This window comes from Lissotriton vulgaris, chromosome 8, assembly GCF_964263255.1.
Source record: "Lissotriton vulgaris chromosome 8, aLisVul1.2, whole genome shotgun sequence".
In the NCBI taxonomy this organism is placed as follows: Eukaryota; Metazoa; Chordata; class Amphibia; order Caudata; family Salamandridae; genus Lissotriton; species Lissotriton vulgaris.
This window is the reverse complement of record NC_141696.1, coordinates 535,370,221-535,388,352: the sequence shown is the minus strand read 5'-3', so window position 1 is coordinate 535,388,352 and position 18,132 is coordinate 535,370,221. Positions and strand designations below refer to the sequence as shown.

The following is an 18,132-nucleotide window of genomic DNA, read 5'->3' as shown; positions in this document are numbered from 1 at the left end:
CACCGCGCTTTTAATGGGTGGAGGGATGGGGGGACCGGGAGACTGACTGACAGAAACTAAAGGCTGAGGTAAACTGAGGTGTGAAACTAATAGTTTCCCCTCGCTGGCGGAGGGGTCTGTCCAGTCGAACAACGGATGTGGTGGTGCTTCAGAGGCTGACAGGAAACCGAAGAGCAGCTCGGGGGGTCCACGAAGTGCTTGCTTCAGCCTCAGTGTCTGTCTGACAATCGTGTGGTGGCAGAGGAGGTACATAAAGTATGTCATACTAAACTTCGTTGGCATCAGGGAAATGCCCCATTTGCACCATCCCGCACAATCCCCGGGACTCTGGGCATTCTGCAACCTCGCCAAAGGGCGGTGTTTCTGTTGAACAGCCTCATGTCATATAGTAAACCGCTAATGGGTGCAGTATAAATCGATTCCTAGAGCGCCAACAAGTCTGAATCAAGGTGCTGTAGATAAATATCAACACTTAGTAGGCGCAGTTTCATGTGAGGAGTTTATAAGTAATATTGCAAAGTGTATATGTTGTATTGCATCTGTCTTTGATGATATATACACCACCCTAACTGCTAATGCAGTATCTGCGAATCACAAGATAGTCTTGATGCACGTGTGATCTGCTGCAGGCTGGAACCATTAGTTGTGGCAAACATGTTTTCAAAACTTCCCACTGTCCTATCGTTGTTTTTAATCCCCCCCACCCTCACATTATTGCTTTGAATTCCTTTTATCCTCCCACTGTTGCTTTCAGTTCTCTCCCGGCCTCCCGTCATTTCTTTCAATTCACCCCCACCCTCCCATCGTTGCTTTTATTTATTTATTTATTTATTTATTTATTTATTTATGTATTTATTTCAAAGTTTTATATATCGCGAGCAAAATCTTTGCAGATATCAGAGCGCTTTACAGAAAACAAGGGCATGGGGAAACAAGAGGGTGATTAAACAAACTATTGGGTACAATATAGTAGTCTGTAGTAAGTGAATAGCCCAATAGGATAGCAATCAGATAAAAACATAATGCAAAAAGGATAGCAATCAGATAAAAACATTATACAAAGTAGGATAGCAGTCAGATAAAACATAATACAAAAAGATAATCAGAATAACCAGTAATACAAAAAAAAAAAAACGGAGCAAGGTCTTCGGTCCAGTAAATGTAGCGTTCAGGTGAATTTAGCCATCAGGATGGCTTTTACCTCTTTCTTAAAAAATGCCGTGGAGATAAGTCTGGTTTCAGGAGGGAGTGCATTCCAGATCCTGGGTGCCATTCCCGAGAAGGAGCGTTTGTATGCTTTGTCCTTCCGGAATCTTTGAGGTTTCAGGAGGAGATTTTTTGTGCATCTGTTGGATCTAGAGCCTCCTGATATAGTCAGCTTTTGAGTGAGGTAGTCGGGTGACTTGTGGTGTACGGCCAAGTGTGTCATGCAGGGGATTTTCAGCTGTTTTCTGGCTTCAAACGGCAGCCAGTTCAGTGATTTTAAGTCAGGGGATATATGCGAATGTTTCCTTGATCCGGTGATAAGTCTTGCTGCAGCGTTCAAGGAAGCTCTTAGGGGTGCAGTTGTAGATAGGGGGAGTCCGCTGAGAGCCACTATTCCGTAGTCTATGCGTGGGATGACTAGGGCTTGTACAGCAGTTTGGAAGTCCTTAGCTGGGAGGAAATGTTTAAGTTTCCTCAAAGTGTTGATTTGGAAATTAGCTCCTTTAGTTGCTTTGCTAATGTGCTGCTGCATGTTGAGATTGGCGTCAAGTGTGATGCCTAAGGATTTCGCGGAGTCCACGATGGTGGGTTGGAAATTGAGTGCAGTAAGGTGCTTGAGCCAGGTTTGGGAGATGGCGAGTTTCGCCGGAGGTGCGATCAGAAGGAACTCAGTTTTCAGGGCATTTAGTTTGAGGTGATTGTCAGCCAACCATGATTGGGTGTTTCTGAGCGTGGAGTTCAGAAGTTTGATGTCTTCCGGGGATTGGAGTTTGAGGTAGAGTTGAGTGTCATTGGCGTACATGTGAAAGTGTACATTAGATGCTTGAAGCAATGTGGTGAGTGGTTCCATGACCAGGTTGAACAAAGTGGGGGATAGGGAAGATAAATTGTCGAACGCCTAATGTTACAGGCACAGATGAGGACAACACGTTGTTGATCTTGAACTTCTGAGACCTGTTATGTAGGAAGGAAGTGAACCATTTGAGAACAGTTCCGGATAAACCCATTCTGGTGTTTAACAGCTCCAGCAGATTCTCATGTTTGACAATGTCAAATGCTGAAGAGAGATCAAGTAGGATAAGGAGGCAGGAATCGTTGTGATCAAGGATTTGGAGGGCATCATCAATTATGTGCGTCATGGCCGTTTCCGTACTGTGTCTTGCTCTGAAGCCTGATTGATGAGGGTTGAGGAGGTCAAACCGATCAATGTGTATTGTTGAATCACACTGCATGGCCCAATATGTAGTAATTGTATTCAATCCATAGCAGCACATGATCCAGGATAGTGGGCTGCATGGCTCAACAGTTATAAGGCCCCAAATGTGAGACCTATTGGCTGTGCCAATGCTTGTTCTTTATTTGTATTTATATGCACAATATTACCTTTGGCAACACTGTTATAACCCTTCATACTAACAAACGTAATTTGAATTGGTCTTTGGCTGTGATGTTTACTGTGGATGTTTCCAGACTAAGGCTTGTCCTCACATCTCAATGTCCCCTTCTACTTAGCCCTCTGTGTGCTTGCTGTCCTGTTCTTCTGTCCTGGGGTAGCGGCTGCCACTACGATTCAATGCGCTTGGTGCCATAACCTCCATTCCAGCACCAAGCCCCATAAATGCTGCAACAGGCACCACATATGTTTAGGTCAATGCTGGTCTCTCTAACTTCACCAACTGCACCCCACCACGCACTGGTGCGATGAGAGGACCGTGGGTGGTGTGTCTTGGCCGAGAATAGATTTATTTGCTGACCTGTCTGATGGCAGTCAGAGATGCAAGCAGGGCCGGACAGGCCTTTTATTCCAGGCATTTGCCAGGTAGACTGGAGCCCCGGGAGGCAGTTTTGGAAGCCCAGCGCTGCTGCTAGTGCCTATGTTACTTTCCCCAGCTACCCAAAGTTGGTTGTAGCAGGCACTGGGAGGATTCAAGTGAGAAAGAGATATAGAGAGATGGGGAGGAAGGAGGTAGCGAGAAGGTAATTACAATAGAAGAGCGGAGAGATGGAGATGGAGAGGAGTTGGACAGATGCATGGAAAGAGATATTGTGCAAGAAGACAAAGGGAGCAGGGCTGGTTTGAGCAGTTTTGCCCGGGCTGCTTTTGGACCCCCAGTTCGTTCCTGGATGCAAGTGCAGCCCTGGGGTGCTCCCTGCAGAAAAGCACCACAGTTATTTTTCAGACCGCAAGCCCCATACATGCTGCAGCTATCCACTGTGTTTACGGGACCCTGGTGTCTCTGGACTCACAGAATGCACATACAGCAGCTCCATTGAGAGGTAGTGTACAGACCGATTTCTTTACAGAAGCTGTCGGAAGGCAGTTTTTGGAAGTAAAGCCTGAGTAGAGCAGTTATCTACAGAGAGCATCACAGAGGTAGCTTTAGTGGCTCGGGATCTATTTAAATGTGCATTTATATGCATCAACCTGTGGATATAAAACTTGATTATCAACTGTATATGAAAGCAGAGTATTGATGCATCACAACCTTGAACTGGTGAACAGTAACGATGGACTGGAAAAATTCCAATTCAGGTGGTCGAATCATTGTAGAGAACTTGGTACATCCTTCACACTGATGTAAATATAGTGAAGGTAACAGTGGGAGTGAAAAAGTACATGTTCTTTTTAGTGGGCAAAGGCCAATGCTAAGCACATGTTTCAGGGGCCTAAAGAAATTCTCCTGGGTGTGACCAATAAAATGAGAGGGTTCACACAAAGATATTGAGTCTTTTGGGTCACCCATCAAACTTCTAATGAACTTGAAGGCAGTGCAGGAATTGATGGGACACCTGATGGTCCCGTGCACACCAGCCTCACACCATGAAAGGGTGGTGTGCGGGGGGGCCATGATGTAGTTTTGATTACCATAACCATAAAATACAGTAAAAAGGAAATCATTTATCAGTCATGATGATTAACAACTAACACTTAACTAACACAGTGAATGCCATTCCTGTGGGTTTACAGAAAAGGCGAATCACTCTTCCAAGAAACAATGGCTCAAGCAGGCTGACCGAAATCCGTTCTCTACATCAGTTCATAAGTTTACCTTTTCAGTACATCTGCTCTGGCCGACAGCTACATCTACGTTTATGCCAGGAATAAAAATGTGGACATTTTATTTTTCAGTGTATGTAAACTCAGTGGAGAATTCATTATTTGATGTGGCAATTTTCAAAGTGCCCGAAGGCTTCGAGCTATTATCTAATGGCATATGGCAGCTAAATAGTTAGAATAGCCACATCTGTATTCTAAATTACAACTACGTCATTTACTATGTGTAAAAAAAGATATTTGTATAACTTGTTTTTTTAAATTGATGATGAACAATCTCAATAACCCAGAAAAAAAGAATCATTTAAGTTTACCAATATATATATTTGATCATGGCCACAGATCAAATGGTTTGACACTTTACATTGGTGCCTTTAGCCACAACCCTTCAGAGAGCCCTGGTGAAGATAGAGAGCAGGAGATATAAACAAGTCTGCCTAATGACCCAGTCGGTCATTAGGCAGACTTCTTTTCGTCTCTCCTTATTGTCTCTTCGCTAGCTCCTATCCTCTCTCCCCTGAATCTCTCCCCTTGCCTGCTACTCTGCCTACCCCCTGTACTTTGTGTCCTTTGACTAAGCACTCCTACTCCCCTTGTTGGGGAAAGATCCAATATTTATACTCTGGAGTCTCAGCGAACCCGCTGAGTGAGTCCACTGCGCCAAGGGAGCCACTCACACTTGAGGTATGGTATGGCACCCCTTGCCAAAGCACTCCCTCTCCCCTTTTTGGGGAAGGATCCAGTATGTAGGCCTTGGAGTCTCAGAGACCCCTCTGATAGAGTCCACTGCGTAAAGGGAGCCTCTCGCAATAGAGTTAGGGAAGGGATACCACTTCCCCTGGGAACACAGCTTACTGGACCTTTGGCGTTGCCCTGACTCGTCTACCGGTTTGTGTCCCCGTCACCCGTCCCCTCCTCTTCCCATGCTGTCTCTCACCCTCCCCGCCTCTTTCCCGCCTTCATTATCTGTCTACTTCCCCTGCTCCAACCCCCCTCCCCTGAATCTCTCACCTTGCCTGCTTTTCCCCTTACGTATTTGTGCTTATTGTTTATCTCGACCTTACAAGTAACTATGTCACCGTGCTCTAAGAACTGTGTAACCTTTGTAACGATGTAACCTGTAACTATGATCTGATGCTCATGTAAAGCGCTCTGATACCTCTAAGTCTAGTCAGCGCTATATAAAAACTTTTAAAATAAAATAAAATAAAAACTGTGCTCCGAGGGGAGGGTGCAGCAAACAAGCATTATGGTCCTGGGATGGCAATGAAACCTAAATGAGTGGCACAGTGTGATGCTGTTACATATTCACCAGTGTGAGGTTATGAAGTCGCTGTTTGTCAAATCGCCTTATTTTTGATACTCCTTCTGTACCATTTCTTTCTTCTGTTGCAGGATGACTAACAGTGGTGGGACTCGCTTCTGTGATGGCATACCCAGGCGATGTTTCAGGAGGTTCAGGATTTCACCAATGGTTACTTTGCTTTTCTTTATCCTGGTTGTACCACAGCAAGGTAAGGCGCCTGTTTCTTATAAACTGTACACAATCATCTAGACCTGTATCAGAATACTTTAAATGTGAAAGCCCATTCACTGATGATCACTATGAGGAGGGCACAATTGACCGCTGATGATATTTGGAGACACTTGAGACGATCTTCAACATTTACGCAGAGAGTGACTTTTCCCTGTACATTTTTGAAATGTAACTAGGTCAATCATGATGTATTGTTCCAATCTGTGGATAGGGTTTTCATTTCCAACATCTTCTAATGTACCCCGCAGTCTCACTATTTTTGGCAACCTGTTGCATAGGGAGTGGAGTAAATAGTCCAAGGGAGGCTACATTGTGTTTAAAGGCTTGCTGGAGCATGCTACGCAGCGAGCTCCAACACCAGGGTGATAAAGTATAATGCTGCTTGATGAGGCACACACCTGTGGTAAGAGGATAACATGAATCACGATGCGAATACCTGTAAAATATGCAAGTGTATGTTTTCTTAGGGGTGGGAGGAACTCCCAGAGATTCAATCTGCAGAGTTACAAAAAAATTCTGCGGTATTCCAACAACGGGAGGAAAATATGCAGCTTGAGCTGCTCGCAGTGCAATTTAGCACTGGTAGTGCCAGCATTTTGCCTGAAAATCATCACGAATGCCACCACGCATTGCGCAAGAGCGCACAGCCATTTGAGTTGATTTTGCTGCTGCTCGAGTATAAAATGTACTCCAGCAACATCAAATCTACTCAAACAAGGGCCCTCTGACTGCTCGCGAATGCCAGTGACCACCAGAATCAGAAAATTGTGATGGGGAGACAAAATCTCATTTGCACTCGCCAGCTCGCATATTCTGGAGCCTTGTGGGAAAAAGATTCCGCTACGTCACGATCGCTGGAATTTGGCCAGAACTATGCTTCGAGGAGTAATGTGGAGTGGCCGAAAGTCTGCCAATTTTGCGGGTGGAACGGAACATTCCACCCACCCCCAGTTTTGATATGCCAGGGTTCAACCATACTGCTGGATATATGTCTATGAAACTTGCGAGGATAACAATGATTTTTAGTTTTTGGGGGATTGTAAATAAAGATGATGATGTGACTTTGAGAAAGATTCCAGAAAACATTTCTCATTAACAATAATGGGTTGGTAAGGTCATTTTTTCACATGATACTTTTGTTGTATGTCCAAAAGCCTTTATTTTTAATCATTTGTTTCATCTGCTTATCATTTCAATGCATCCTTGTAGCACATATCTGGCAATGATTTTTTGCAGTATTTCCTCTGAGTTAAAAACCCTTTTTGAAATGTTATAAAAAAAGAACTGGCACTCATTTGTGGATTTGAAATACCTGGAATCAAAAACAACCACAATGTTTTATCACGTTCACATAAAAGAACTACGGCCTAATCTTCAAAAACATTTGAAAATGGAGGGCACTATTTTTCCGGTCTCAAAAAGCGGTCACAATTTATGACCAGTCTTTTTGCCACTGGAAATTCATTTTGCAAAGAGACCTAGTTATTAAAAGGTCGATTCTCAAAATAAGGCACTGGAGTGAGTTGCATTCTGACTTCAAATTAATAATAGGTTGGAACAAATTGCGACTCACTTCCATTGGTCAAAATCACGAGGATGGCGCCTGCAAGGATCTGAAGACCTCCATGCCTGTGACTGAATTAAAAAAAAGTAAACTTAATGGAAACAGGGTATTTTTATAAAAATAACGTTTTTTTGGAAAACTTATTTAGGAAGAGTTGCAGTGGTTTCCTTCCCATCACATCTATTAGTGGGCAATCGGTTGTAATGAAAATAGCTTATGTGAACACAATGCCTGCTTCCCCGTATGCAGTCGAATTACCATCACAGACGAGAAAGGTCACTTGACTTTGACTGTATAATAGCACTGATGCAAGTTTGGGTTGGTAAAGGCAGGAACACACCAGTGAATATATGAATGCCAAAACTGTTGTAATTCATACATTCGAATACAGATGCCATAGAGGGGGCAGTATGATGGATTATTTGAGACTTACCTTCTGTTTCTGGCCATTATCTATATGGCAAGTGTAATGCTTGCCTTTATACTAAAATGTTTACCAAGATTGTCCTAGGGTTAACACTCCTGTGGAGAAATCGACAACTTGCCAATTGTACCTCGAGTTTTCTCATATATGCCATCCTGTTCCCATATGGACTCAAATGTGCAGGTATGACACCCAGGAAAGTCCGAAAATGCATCAAAGCTCACCAAAATACAATTAGATGTCCAATCAAACATCTGAGAAATGGGAAGGCATCAGGCCTGACAATATTCCTTCAGAGTCACTGCAGGCAGACATTGAATAATCAGTAGACATGCTCTACCCCATATTTGGAAGTAACTAGGAAGAGTAAAATGTGCCATTAGACTAGAAGGAGGGATATTTCATCATGATCCCCAAGAAATGTGACCTTAGTTACTGTGCAAACTACAGAGGGATAACTCTTCTACCTACCCCATGCAAAGTGTATAACAGTCCCCCTAAACAGAATGAAGAAATAAGTTGGTTCCCTGTTGCGAGACTAGCCTGCCATCTTCCACAAAGATAGATTCTGCAGAGACCAGGGTGAAACACTGCACTTCATCATTGAGCAGTCAATGTAATGGAATTCCCCATTCTATGGTAACTTCATCGACTATGACATTCGACGGCATGGACAGGGAGACCCTTTGGAAACTCCTCCACCTCTATGGTGTGCCAAATAAACTCTGCAGAGTCATCAGGAACTCTTACAAAGGAATGACATGCAAGATAGTCGAAAGAGGACAACTCATGGAAGCCTTCCAAGGGGTAACCGATTTCCACCTAGGTTGTTTGCTCCTGCCTTTTCTCTTCCTGGTGGCCATAGGCTGGATCTTGAAGACCTCTAAAGCAAGGAGAAGAAATGGGATCTAATGAACACCTAGGACGCAGCTCAGCAACCTGCACTTTGCAGACGTCCGGGCCCTACTCTCCCATATCCATCTGTAGATGCAAAAGAAGACCAAATTTGTGGCAGCCACATCAGCACAACTTAGCCTCAACATCCACATGGGAGAAACAACATTTTTAAGACTAACATGGCAACGCAACTGCTGTCACCCTTAGAGACGATGCACTGAAAGAGGCTGAGGCCTACGCCTACTTGGACAGCGTCATAAACAGGAAGGGAGATGCAGACGCCAATGTCGAGAAAAGAATCCGCAAAGCAAAGTCTGCCTTCATTCAGCCAAAGAGGATCTGGAGCTCCAAGGACCTAACGCTGCAGACCAATATCAGGTTTTTTAACACCAACATAAAATCAGTCCTCCTGTATGGAGCAGACACTTGGAGTATAACAGTGACCACTATCAACAAAGTCTATACCTTCTTCAACACCTGGAAAATCGCCCTAATCCGTTTGCCAGACACCATCGGCAACTATGACTTACCTACTCATGAAGAAATCCTGAAAAGACGCTGGGGCTGGATCGGTCATACCCTCCCCAAGTCTGCACCAAAGACCGCCAGGCAAGATCTGAACAGAAACCCTCAGGGAAAAAGGAAAAGAGGAAGGTCAAACATTACCTGGCGCCAAGGTCTCAAGGCTGACTGCAACGAGATGGGTTACACCTGGATTCAGATTAGTAGAAAAGGCCTAGACAGAGATGGCTGGAGGGTCCTGGTTGATGGCCTATACCCCATAAATAAGTAAGTACAGTACCCGACATCATGTGCCAACATTAAGCAAGTGCATTTAACACCAGGCATGTCCTGTAGCAAAGAAAAACCAAAGGAAATGATGAACGGAGCGTTGACAATACAAGCAAGACTAGGTGTTTAGCATGTGGGATGTGCAGAAGGTTAAAAAGAAGGGTATTGACTCTTGACAAAGTAAGCACTTAGTATGGCTATACATGTGAATGCATTTAAATAGGAGAAATAGGCTTTTTTAATGGCATGTGACTAATTTACAAATATGATGCAAGCATTTTCGTAAAGCAGTATGTCACTCAGTATGAATGTCTGTATGTGAATTACCTTGAGGGCATTTATGTGAGAGTGCGAGGAAATATATATTTATAAAAGTATATATAATATATCTATATATGTGCATATATATATATATATATATATATATATATATATATATATATATATATATATATATATATATATATATGTATGTATATATATATATATATATGTATATGTATATATATATATATATATATATATGTATATATATATATATATATATATATATATATATATATATATATATATATATGTGTGTGTGTGTGATCTCAATAGACCTATGAATGAGCATTGTCAAATACATTTAGAAGTACATAAACACTAGAGATTGTGGTTGATTGTGTTCCCACTCCCACCAATGAATGATCTGTCAATTCAATTTACTGCCCAGAGCAATGGTAGGTAGATTTCATTACGTGAAGGCTAAATCTTGCTAAAATACACGAGAGAAAGCGACTAAAGGACCTAGCAAGATGGTATTTTTGTGTGAGTATTTTGTCATTGCTGTGTAATGTTCTCTAACAAAAACTCCCTCTAATCCTTATTGAGTGTGTGACTGCAGAAGACATCTTCTGCCGCCGTAACCATGAGGATTTAAAACTCCACTTATTTGGGTAAATAATGTGTGAATGTAGTCACCCATTTTCACAAGTGCTGTGTTTTTTTATTCAGTCATCACTTATTGTGAGAATAAAATTCCACAACTAATCCTGCTCTTAGAAACACATAAAATGCATGTTTGTACTGAAGAGATATGTATATCTCCTAATACTTAACGAATCAAGCTCTAGTTTTCCACCTTTACAAGGACCGTTGTTTTAATAAAAATATCATGTATGAGAGCATAGACGCATTGTTTAGTTAGTTATCCTGCAGAGCCCTGATGAAAGCCTCAGACTCTTTTGGCATCTGTGCAGACTGAAACATGTAGGCACTCACAAGGATGTTTGAGTCTTGGCACTGTTTACGCATCCGTCATTTCATATTTTAATCTTACCCTTGGTATCTGCAAATAAACTTATGATATTGGGTGTGAGAAGTTGGCCTGATATATAATGCTCACTAATTCTTAGTGATCACTTTGTATCATGCCAAGCAACCCTTATGATGATGGTTGTAATTCAACCTTGTAGACCAGTTATCCTAGTGGTAACGTGGACAAAGCAGTCTTAGGCTAAACTCTGAAAGGCATGTGAAGCCAGCTGTTATACCATACACAACCCCCTTGAATACCAAATGAAAGGGACACCACACAGATATATATTGAAAATATATATTGATTTATTAACTATAAAATCCCCTGGACTCTTTATGAGCACAGAAGCACAAGCGTTAAATCACAAGACAGTTTAAAATACACAAAAGTTGCACAATATGGATGAGCCCTCGGGGCCACCTAAACCATATACTAAGAAAGTGGTATAAGAGATACCAAGAGGAAAGTGAAGAGGCCTAGGGCCTTGGGAATCGCTGGAGCTATTCGAGACTGGCAATGACTAAGTCGGGAAAGGCCCACGGGACTCGGGTGCAGTGTTCAAAGTGCACGCACTTTTCAATACAAAGTCTATGGTGCGTAAAAAGCACAAGGTTAGAAAGTTAGGAACCTTCCGAGTGACCTACGGAGTTAAAACTTAAGACACAGGCCCTTGAGATGTGTACCAATGCAGGAGCACTGGCGGAGCTGAGTTACCTCACCCACAGGAAGCGGGTGCACAGGGTCGAAGTAGTGTCGGGTTTCGTCACGCCGGTCGATGGTGCTTGGAGCTGAAGATGCTGCAGGCGGCTCGATGAGAAGAGTTCCGGTGGATCCAAGGGTGGATCTGAAGTGGTGAAGACCTGAAAGCAGAGGGGACAATGTTCAAAGTCACTGACCAGTGACCACCGCGGAACCAGATTGGAACCAGGCAAAGTCGGGTGCAAACAGGTGATGAGGAGTTGCTTCTCTCTGCAGCCACGTGAACACGAAGAGGTCAAGGACGTCCAGGAGTCGATCAAGAGCTGTCCCTCGAAGGCTCTAGCTGATGGCGGTTTTGGCAAATCGATTGAAGCAAACAAGCCTTGGCTAATGCAAGCCATGGGGAAAGTGAAAAAGGCTTATTATTCGGACCAGCAAGGTCAGAGCGAGTACTCCTTTCTACAGGAGCGAGGACAGGTCTAAAGCAACCAGACCCACAGTGTAAATTGTAGGTTTCGTCGTCAAGATGGCCGCTGATCACGTGACAAGCGGCCGGGATGGTGAGTCAAGTGGCACAAAGCAAAAGGGCCCCACGCAGATCGTGGAGATGCTGGAGGGCTGATCTTTAGTGCAAATGCTGCTAGGTTGTGGGGCTTCTAAAACCCCAAAGCACAAAGTCGAGGGTGCCTCAGGCTCTGCGCAGTCAGCGTCTCGGGGGTCTTTCAAGATGTCCGCTCCCACGTCTCTCGGTGCCTCCACGGGTCCCTTCTTTGCAGGGACTGTGGATCGGGCTGGGAGATGTCTGGAAAGCTGGGTCTTGTCAGGCTCTGCACTCGGACTCCGGCGGGAGGCGGCGGCAAAGCAGACGTCGAGGTGCTGGGTGATGCCTGTGTTCACAGGGTGGCCCCTCCTAGGCCACAAGGGAGATGCTCTTCAGTCTTCTGTTCATCAGAATGTCGAAGTCCAGTCGTCTTCTTAGTTTAAAGTTGATTTCAGGATGATCTGCTGTGCAATGGCTCTGCTCCCACTCTTATTCCAATCTGAGGGGTGGATCTCCTGCTAGGTCCCTCCCCTATGGGTGGGACCAGGAAGGGGGGTGGTTACACCCCCTCTCCTTTGTCCAGCTCCTCGCCAGGACTGGGGCTGGAAAGCCCCAGAACCGGTTTGGGCTGGCTTATGCACAGGGACACCTTGTGTGCCCCAGGCATGTCTCAATCTATTCAGCCCTGTCCTACCCAATACACAAAACCCTGTCTGGGGTGGTGCTCGCACCTCCCCAGGCAGGAAACCCTTTGTCCAGGCCCTCCTCGCTGGAAGGACTCCCAGCAGCAGGAGGTCAGACATGTGTCTGTGGTGGCAGCATCCATTTTGTGATGCTGAGGCTCTGTTTAACTTTAACCGGGGTTAAGGCTACACACATGTCGTGTCCCTCTAGAAGGGTGGAATGCTATCCCCGTCGCCAGAACTGGCGATGGGATAGTATTCCAAATCGTATGACACCTTACTCGACATGTTTTGATAAAGCCAAACCAAAGATAGCATTTAACCGCGAGGATTATAATGCACTTAAGAGTATATGGTATGGCAATATCCCGGAACAGCTTAGGGAGTGGTTCCCGACAGCTGCAGACAGGCTCAGCTCATGCTAGAGCACCATCTCACATATTTCCAAGCACTCTGCCTCCAGGATTGATGAGGCCTTCCATAGGAGTGGCTGATAGGAACATATGTGTCCAGTTTAGGGTTAGGCACAGGCATACTGTACCTAAGTAAGAGGTGATTACACCAACTTACCCCAGCTGAGTGATCAGCCAGTTGTGTCAAATATGGAGGCCAGGCCAGGGGTGGCACAATACATGCTGCAGCCCCTGGTAGGCCTTGGCTACACCTATGCCCTGGGTACCTATGGTACACTGTTACAGGGGCCTATAAGGTGAACCAATTCCAATTGTGTTATGCACCTAAGGTACATGGAGTCCATTTTAAGGAGAGAGCAATCAGCCTGGGGCCCTGAATAGCAGGATCCCAGGCCAACTAAGTCAAAAACCAGCTAAACACCAGGCAAAAAGTTTGGGAGTAACCATAGTCAGATATCCACCTTCCTACATAACCCCCCCCCCCCCAAACGAAAGGAGATAAGGCTATCCTTGACCAGGTAAGCCTATATTGCCTAAGTGGCCATATAAGGAAGTACCAGCTCTGGCTTGGTAACCCCCTGTCTCATGGTCCACTAAGCAATCCCTCACCCTAAGGGCATCTGAGGGTCTCCACCATAGGGAATCTCTACCTGTGGTGTGTCTTTGCAAAGTCAAAGGCTGGTGTTGGGATGGAGTACTGAAGTGAGTTTCCTCTGTAGGGCTCAGCTTCCTCCAATCACTCTCCACCATGTGTGCCTTTCTTTCTCTGACTGAGTTGCACTGTGCTCTCAGGTCAACCTCTGGCTACCTAAAGCTGGAGGCTGGGTCCCTCTGTTTGGCTTACTGGAGGGACAGGTCAGGTTTGGGGCCTTTTGGTCCCAGGTTTGGCTGTGCCCAACAATATCCATCTGGGGGAGGTCCCTAACTACTTTTAAGGGGGATCCCTCAGGAGTTTTTAAAGTTTTCACCTCACTAGGGCTACTAGTTTCGGTGCCCCTAATCTGTTGATGGGGGTGCTTTATTTGACAGGGGGCCCTTTGGGTCTCACTGTCCTTCTTGTCCTCTGCAGCCCTGGGCTGAGTAAGGCAAGGTAGAGAGGGGCAGGTTACCTGCTCCAGACTGGGTCCCTCCTGAGAAGGGTCCACTGCCATCAGAGGCTCTGTTAGGCCAGGCCTAACAACCTCTGGGACAGTTCCTTCATCAGGGGTAAGATCAGTTCCCTGAGGAGGCTGATCCTTTCCTAAAGTCTGGTGGGAGGGAGATTTCTCTTCCTCCTCAATGCTCTCTGTTTGGGTGGAGTGATCCATCATTTCGGGCTTCACTACCCATGTATCAGTTTGAGTTTGGGCTGTGGCCATCACAGCCCCACCAACCTTTTCAGGAGGAGACTCAGTTTGGGTATGGGCTGTTACTAGTACAGCCCTGCTACTCTTTCCAGGAGGGAAGTTATCTAAAGATGGGGCTGAGGTTTGCTCAGCCCTCCCAACCTTTTCAGGAAGGACATCTTGAATTGGGGCTGTAGTCATTACAGCCCCACTAACCTTTCCATGGAGATTTACCATTCTAGAATGGGTTTGCTGTTCAACCTCAGCCCAGGCTGAGATTTCCAAATCATTACCCAGTAGGCAATCTACAGGCAAGTTTGCTGACACTGCCACTCTCTTTGGGCCAGGGACACCTCCCCAGCTAAGATTGACTACTGCCATGGGATGATTGGTTTCTATGCCATCAATGTTTGTCACCTGATATCTGGCATCAGGTAAAAGTTGCCTTGAGGGGACTAGACATTCAGCCACCATGGTGATGCTAGCCCCTGTGTCTCTGAAGGCCTCAACTTTCAAGCCATTGATGAGGGGCTCCTGTCTATACTTGCTCAAAGTGTTTGGGCAAGCAGTGAAATTGGCAAACCCCATGCCAGTCTCATTGACAAGAGTATCTGAGTTAGGGGACCTGGATAGGCCAGAGTCCACCTGTCCTCCAAAAGTAAACCCACCCAAATTCTTGGGGGTGCTCCCACCACCTGGGGGACCACTGCTAACAGTGACAGGAGGTGTTGGAGCCTTACCTGGAGGTATATTCTCCTTATTGCCATTCTTGTGACAACAGCTGTCTGTTTTGTAATGCTCAACCTGTTTACAGGTATGACAATAAGGCTTTTTCTGGGATGTAGAAGTGTCTTGGGACCCACCCCCATTCTTGGAGTTTTGGGGCCCTGGGGAAGTCTTTTCCTTACTTTTATCCCCACCCTTCTCTTGAGGCTTGGTAGTCTCTTTCTTTTGTTCACCACCCTGGTTCTTAGGCCTGATCCTGGTTCTGACCCATTTGTCTGCCCTCCTACCCAATTCTTGTGGGGAGGTCAGATCAGAGTCAACCAGGTGCTGATGTAGAAGCTGATTTTGACAATTACTTAAGATTTGCTCTCTCATAATTAAATTATACAATCCTGTATAGTCAGTAACCTTACTTCCCAGCAACCAGCCCTCCAGAGCCTTAGTGGCACATTCAACAAATTCAGACCAGTCCTGAGTCTGTGTCTTCTGGGTATCTCTGAACATTAACCTGTACTGTTCAGTGGTTAAGCCTAACCCATCAATCAGAGCACTCTTCAGGACCATGTAGTTTCTAGAATCCTCATCACTAACTGCGAGGAGTCTGTCTCTGCCTCTACCTTCAAAGGAGAGCCACAAGATTGCTGCCCACTGCTCCTGAGGGATCTGCTGTACCATGCAGGCTCTCTCAAGTGCAGTCATCCATTTGTGGATATCATCCCCAGCTTTGTAGGGGGGCACAATCTTACTCAGGTTTCTTGTATCAAAAGACCTGTCTTTATCCTTCTGGATAGTGCTGCCACCAGTGGATCCTAATCCACTCTCTCTAGGCTGTCTTGCTCTAGCAAGTTTCTCCTTGGCCAGGGCAACCTCTAGTTCTTGCCTCTGAATCCTAAGCTCAGCCTCTCTCATCTTGGCCTCATGTTCCCTTCTCTGAGGGCTAGTCATCTCCTTTCTGGAGTGACCATGAGAACCTCTAGAAGCATGGGAGTTGTCAGAGTCACCTGAGTGAGTCCTTCTCCTCCTAGGCTTCTGGTTAAGTCCACCTGGGGGTCTGAATGGGTTGTTACCTGATTCATTCCCAAGTAAGCTTAAGTTAGCCTGGTTCAGTCTACTGACCAGCACCTGACTATCTCTGTCATCATCTGACTCACTGCTTTCCACCTCCTCCTCTTCCTCCTCTTCCTCTACATCTACCTGAGGAGCTCCAGTGGTGGAGGCTTCCTCATCTACCAGGATGATAGGGGCAGGGGTGTCTACAGTGTCATCCTCTGAAGGATGGCCTCCTTCAGCATCCCCTGTGGGGTTTGCCTTAGAGGGCTTTAGAGTCTCAGACTGGTCTAAGAGCTCTCTTATGTGGTCTGTAGTAGGGGAAGGCCCTGTCTTCAGACCCTTTAAGACACAAAGCTGTCTTAATTCCTTAAAGGAAAAAATAGCAAATTTGGATGGTGCCCTTGGAGGGTCACTCTCAACAGGAGTAAGTCCACTGGACCCCTCTGCTTCAGACATTGCTCTAGTGTGGGTGGATGTGTTGCAATCTACCTACACTGGTGTTTACCTACTAAACCTATCTAGTAGTTGTAGCTAGGGTGTGCTACTCCCTTTGCTCTACAACAACTAAGTTCAGTAGAACTTAAGTATACTAGTCTTGTTTTATATGTACCTAGCAGGTACCTGTATGATCTTTCAAATGATAATCTCAAAGATTGTAATGGTAAAACAACAGCAAGCTCAGATCCCAATCCGCTGCTCACCAATGTGAGAAGTTGGCCTGATATATAATGCTCACTAATTCTTAGTGATCACTTTGTATCATGCCAAGCAACCCTTATGATGATGGTTTTAATTCAACCTTGTAGACCAGTTATCCTAGTGGTAACGTGGACAAAGCAGTCTTAGGCTAAACTCTGAAAGGCATGTGAAGCCAGCTGTTATACCATACACAACCCCCTTGAATACCAAATGAAAGGGACACCACACAGATATATATTGAAAATATATATTGATTTATTAACTATAAAATCCCCTGGACTCTTTATGAGCACAGAAGCACAAGCGTTAAATCACAAGACAGTTTAAAATACACAAAAGTTGCACAATATGGATGAGCCCTCGGGCCACCTAAACCATATACTAAGAAAGTGGTATAAGAGATACCAAGAGGAAAGTGAAGAGGCCTAGGGCCTTGGGAATCGCTGGAGCTATTCGAGACTGGCAATGACTAAGTCGGGAAAGGCCCACGGGACTCGGGTGCAGTGTTCAAAGTGCACGCACTTTTCAATACAAAGTCTATGGTGCGTAAAAAGCACAAAGTTAGAAAGTTAGGAACCTTCCGAGTGACCTACGGAGTTAAAACTTAAGACACAGGCCCTTGAGATGTGTACCAATGCAGGAGCACTGGCGGAGCTGAGTTACCTCACCCACAGGAAGCGGGTGCACAGGGTCGAAGTAGTGTCGGGTTTCGTCACGCCGGTCGATGGTGCTTGGAGCTGAAGATGCTGCAGGCGGCTCGATGAGAAGAGTTCCGGTGGATCCAAGGGTGGATCTGAAGTGGTGAAGACCTGAAAGCAGAGGGGACAATGTTCAAAGTCACTGACCAGTGACCACCGCGGATCCAGATTGGAACCAGGCAAAGTCGGGTGCAAACAGGTGATGAGGTGTTGCTTCTCTCTGCAGCCACGTAAACACGAAGAGGTCAAGGACGTCCAGGAGTAGATCACGAGCTGTCCCTTGAAGGCTCTAGCTGATGGCGGTTTTGGCAAATCGATTGAAGCAAACAAGCCTTGGCTAATGCAAGCCACAGGGAAAGTGAAAAAGGCTTATTACTCGGACCAGCAAGGTCAGAGCGGGTACTCCTTTCTACAGGAGCGAGGACAGGTCTAGAGCAACCAGACCCACAGTGTAAATCGTAGGTTTCGTCGTCAAGATGGCCGCTGATTATGTGACAAGCGGCCGGGATGGCGAGTCGAGTGG

General features: G+C 45.4%; 1 protein-coding gene across 4 annotated transcripts in view; it reads left to right on the top strand.

Annotated features, from left to right (window-relative positions):
* Window positions 1-18,132, top strand: part of ADGRG2 (adhesion G protein-coupled receptor G2) — a 988,790-nt gene that overhangs the window by 145,824 nt on the left and 824,834 nt on the right. For all 4 annotated transcript variants that reach the window (XM_086934346.1, XM_086934348.1, XM_086934347.1 and 1 more), the window contains exon 3: window positions 5,657-5,775. In XM_086934346.1, coding sequence (XP_086790472.1) covers window positions 5,658-5,775 — 118 coding nt within the window. In that variant the 5' untranslated portion in view covers window position 5,657. The remainder of the gene's footprint in view (window positions 1-5,656; window positions 5,776-18,132) is intronic.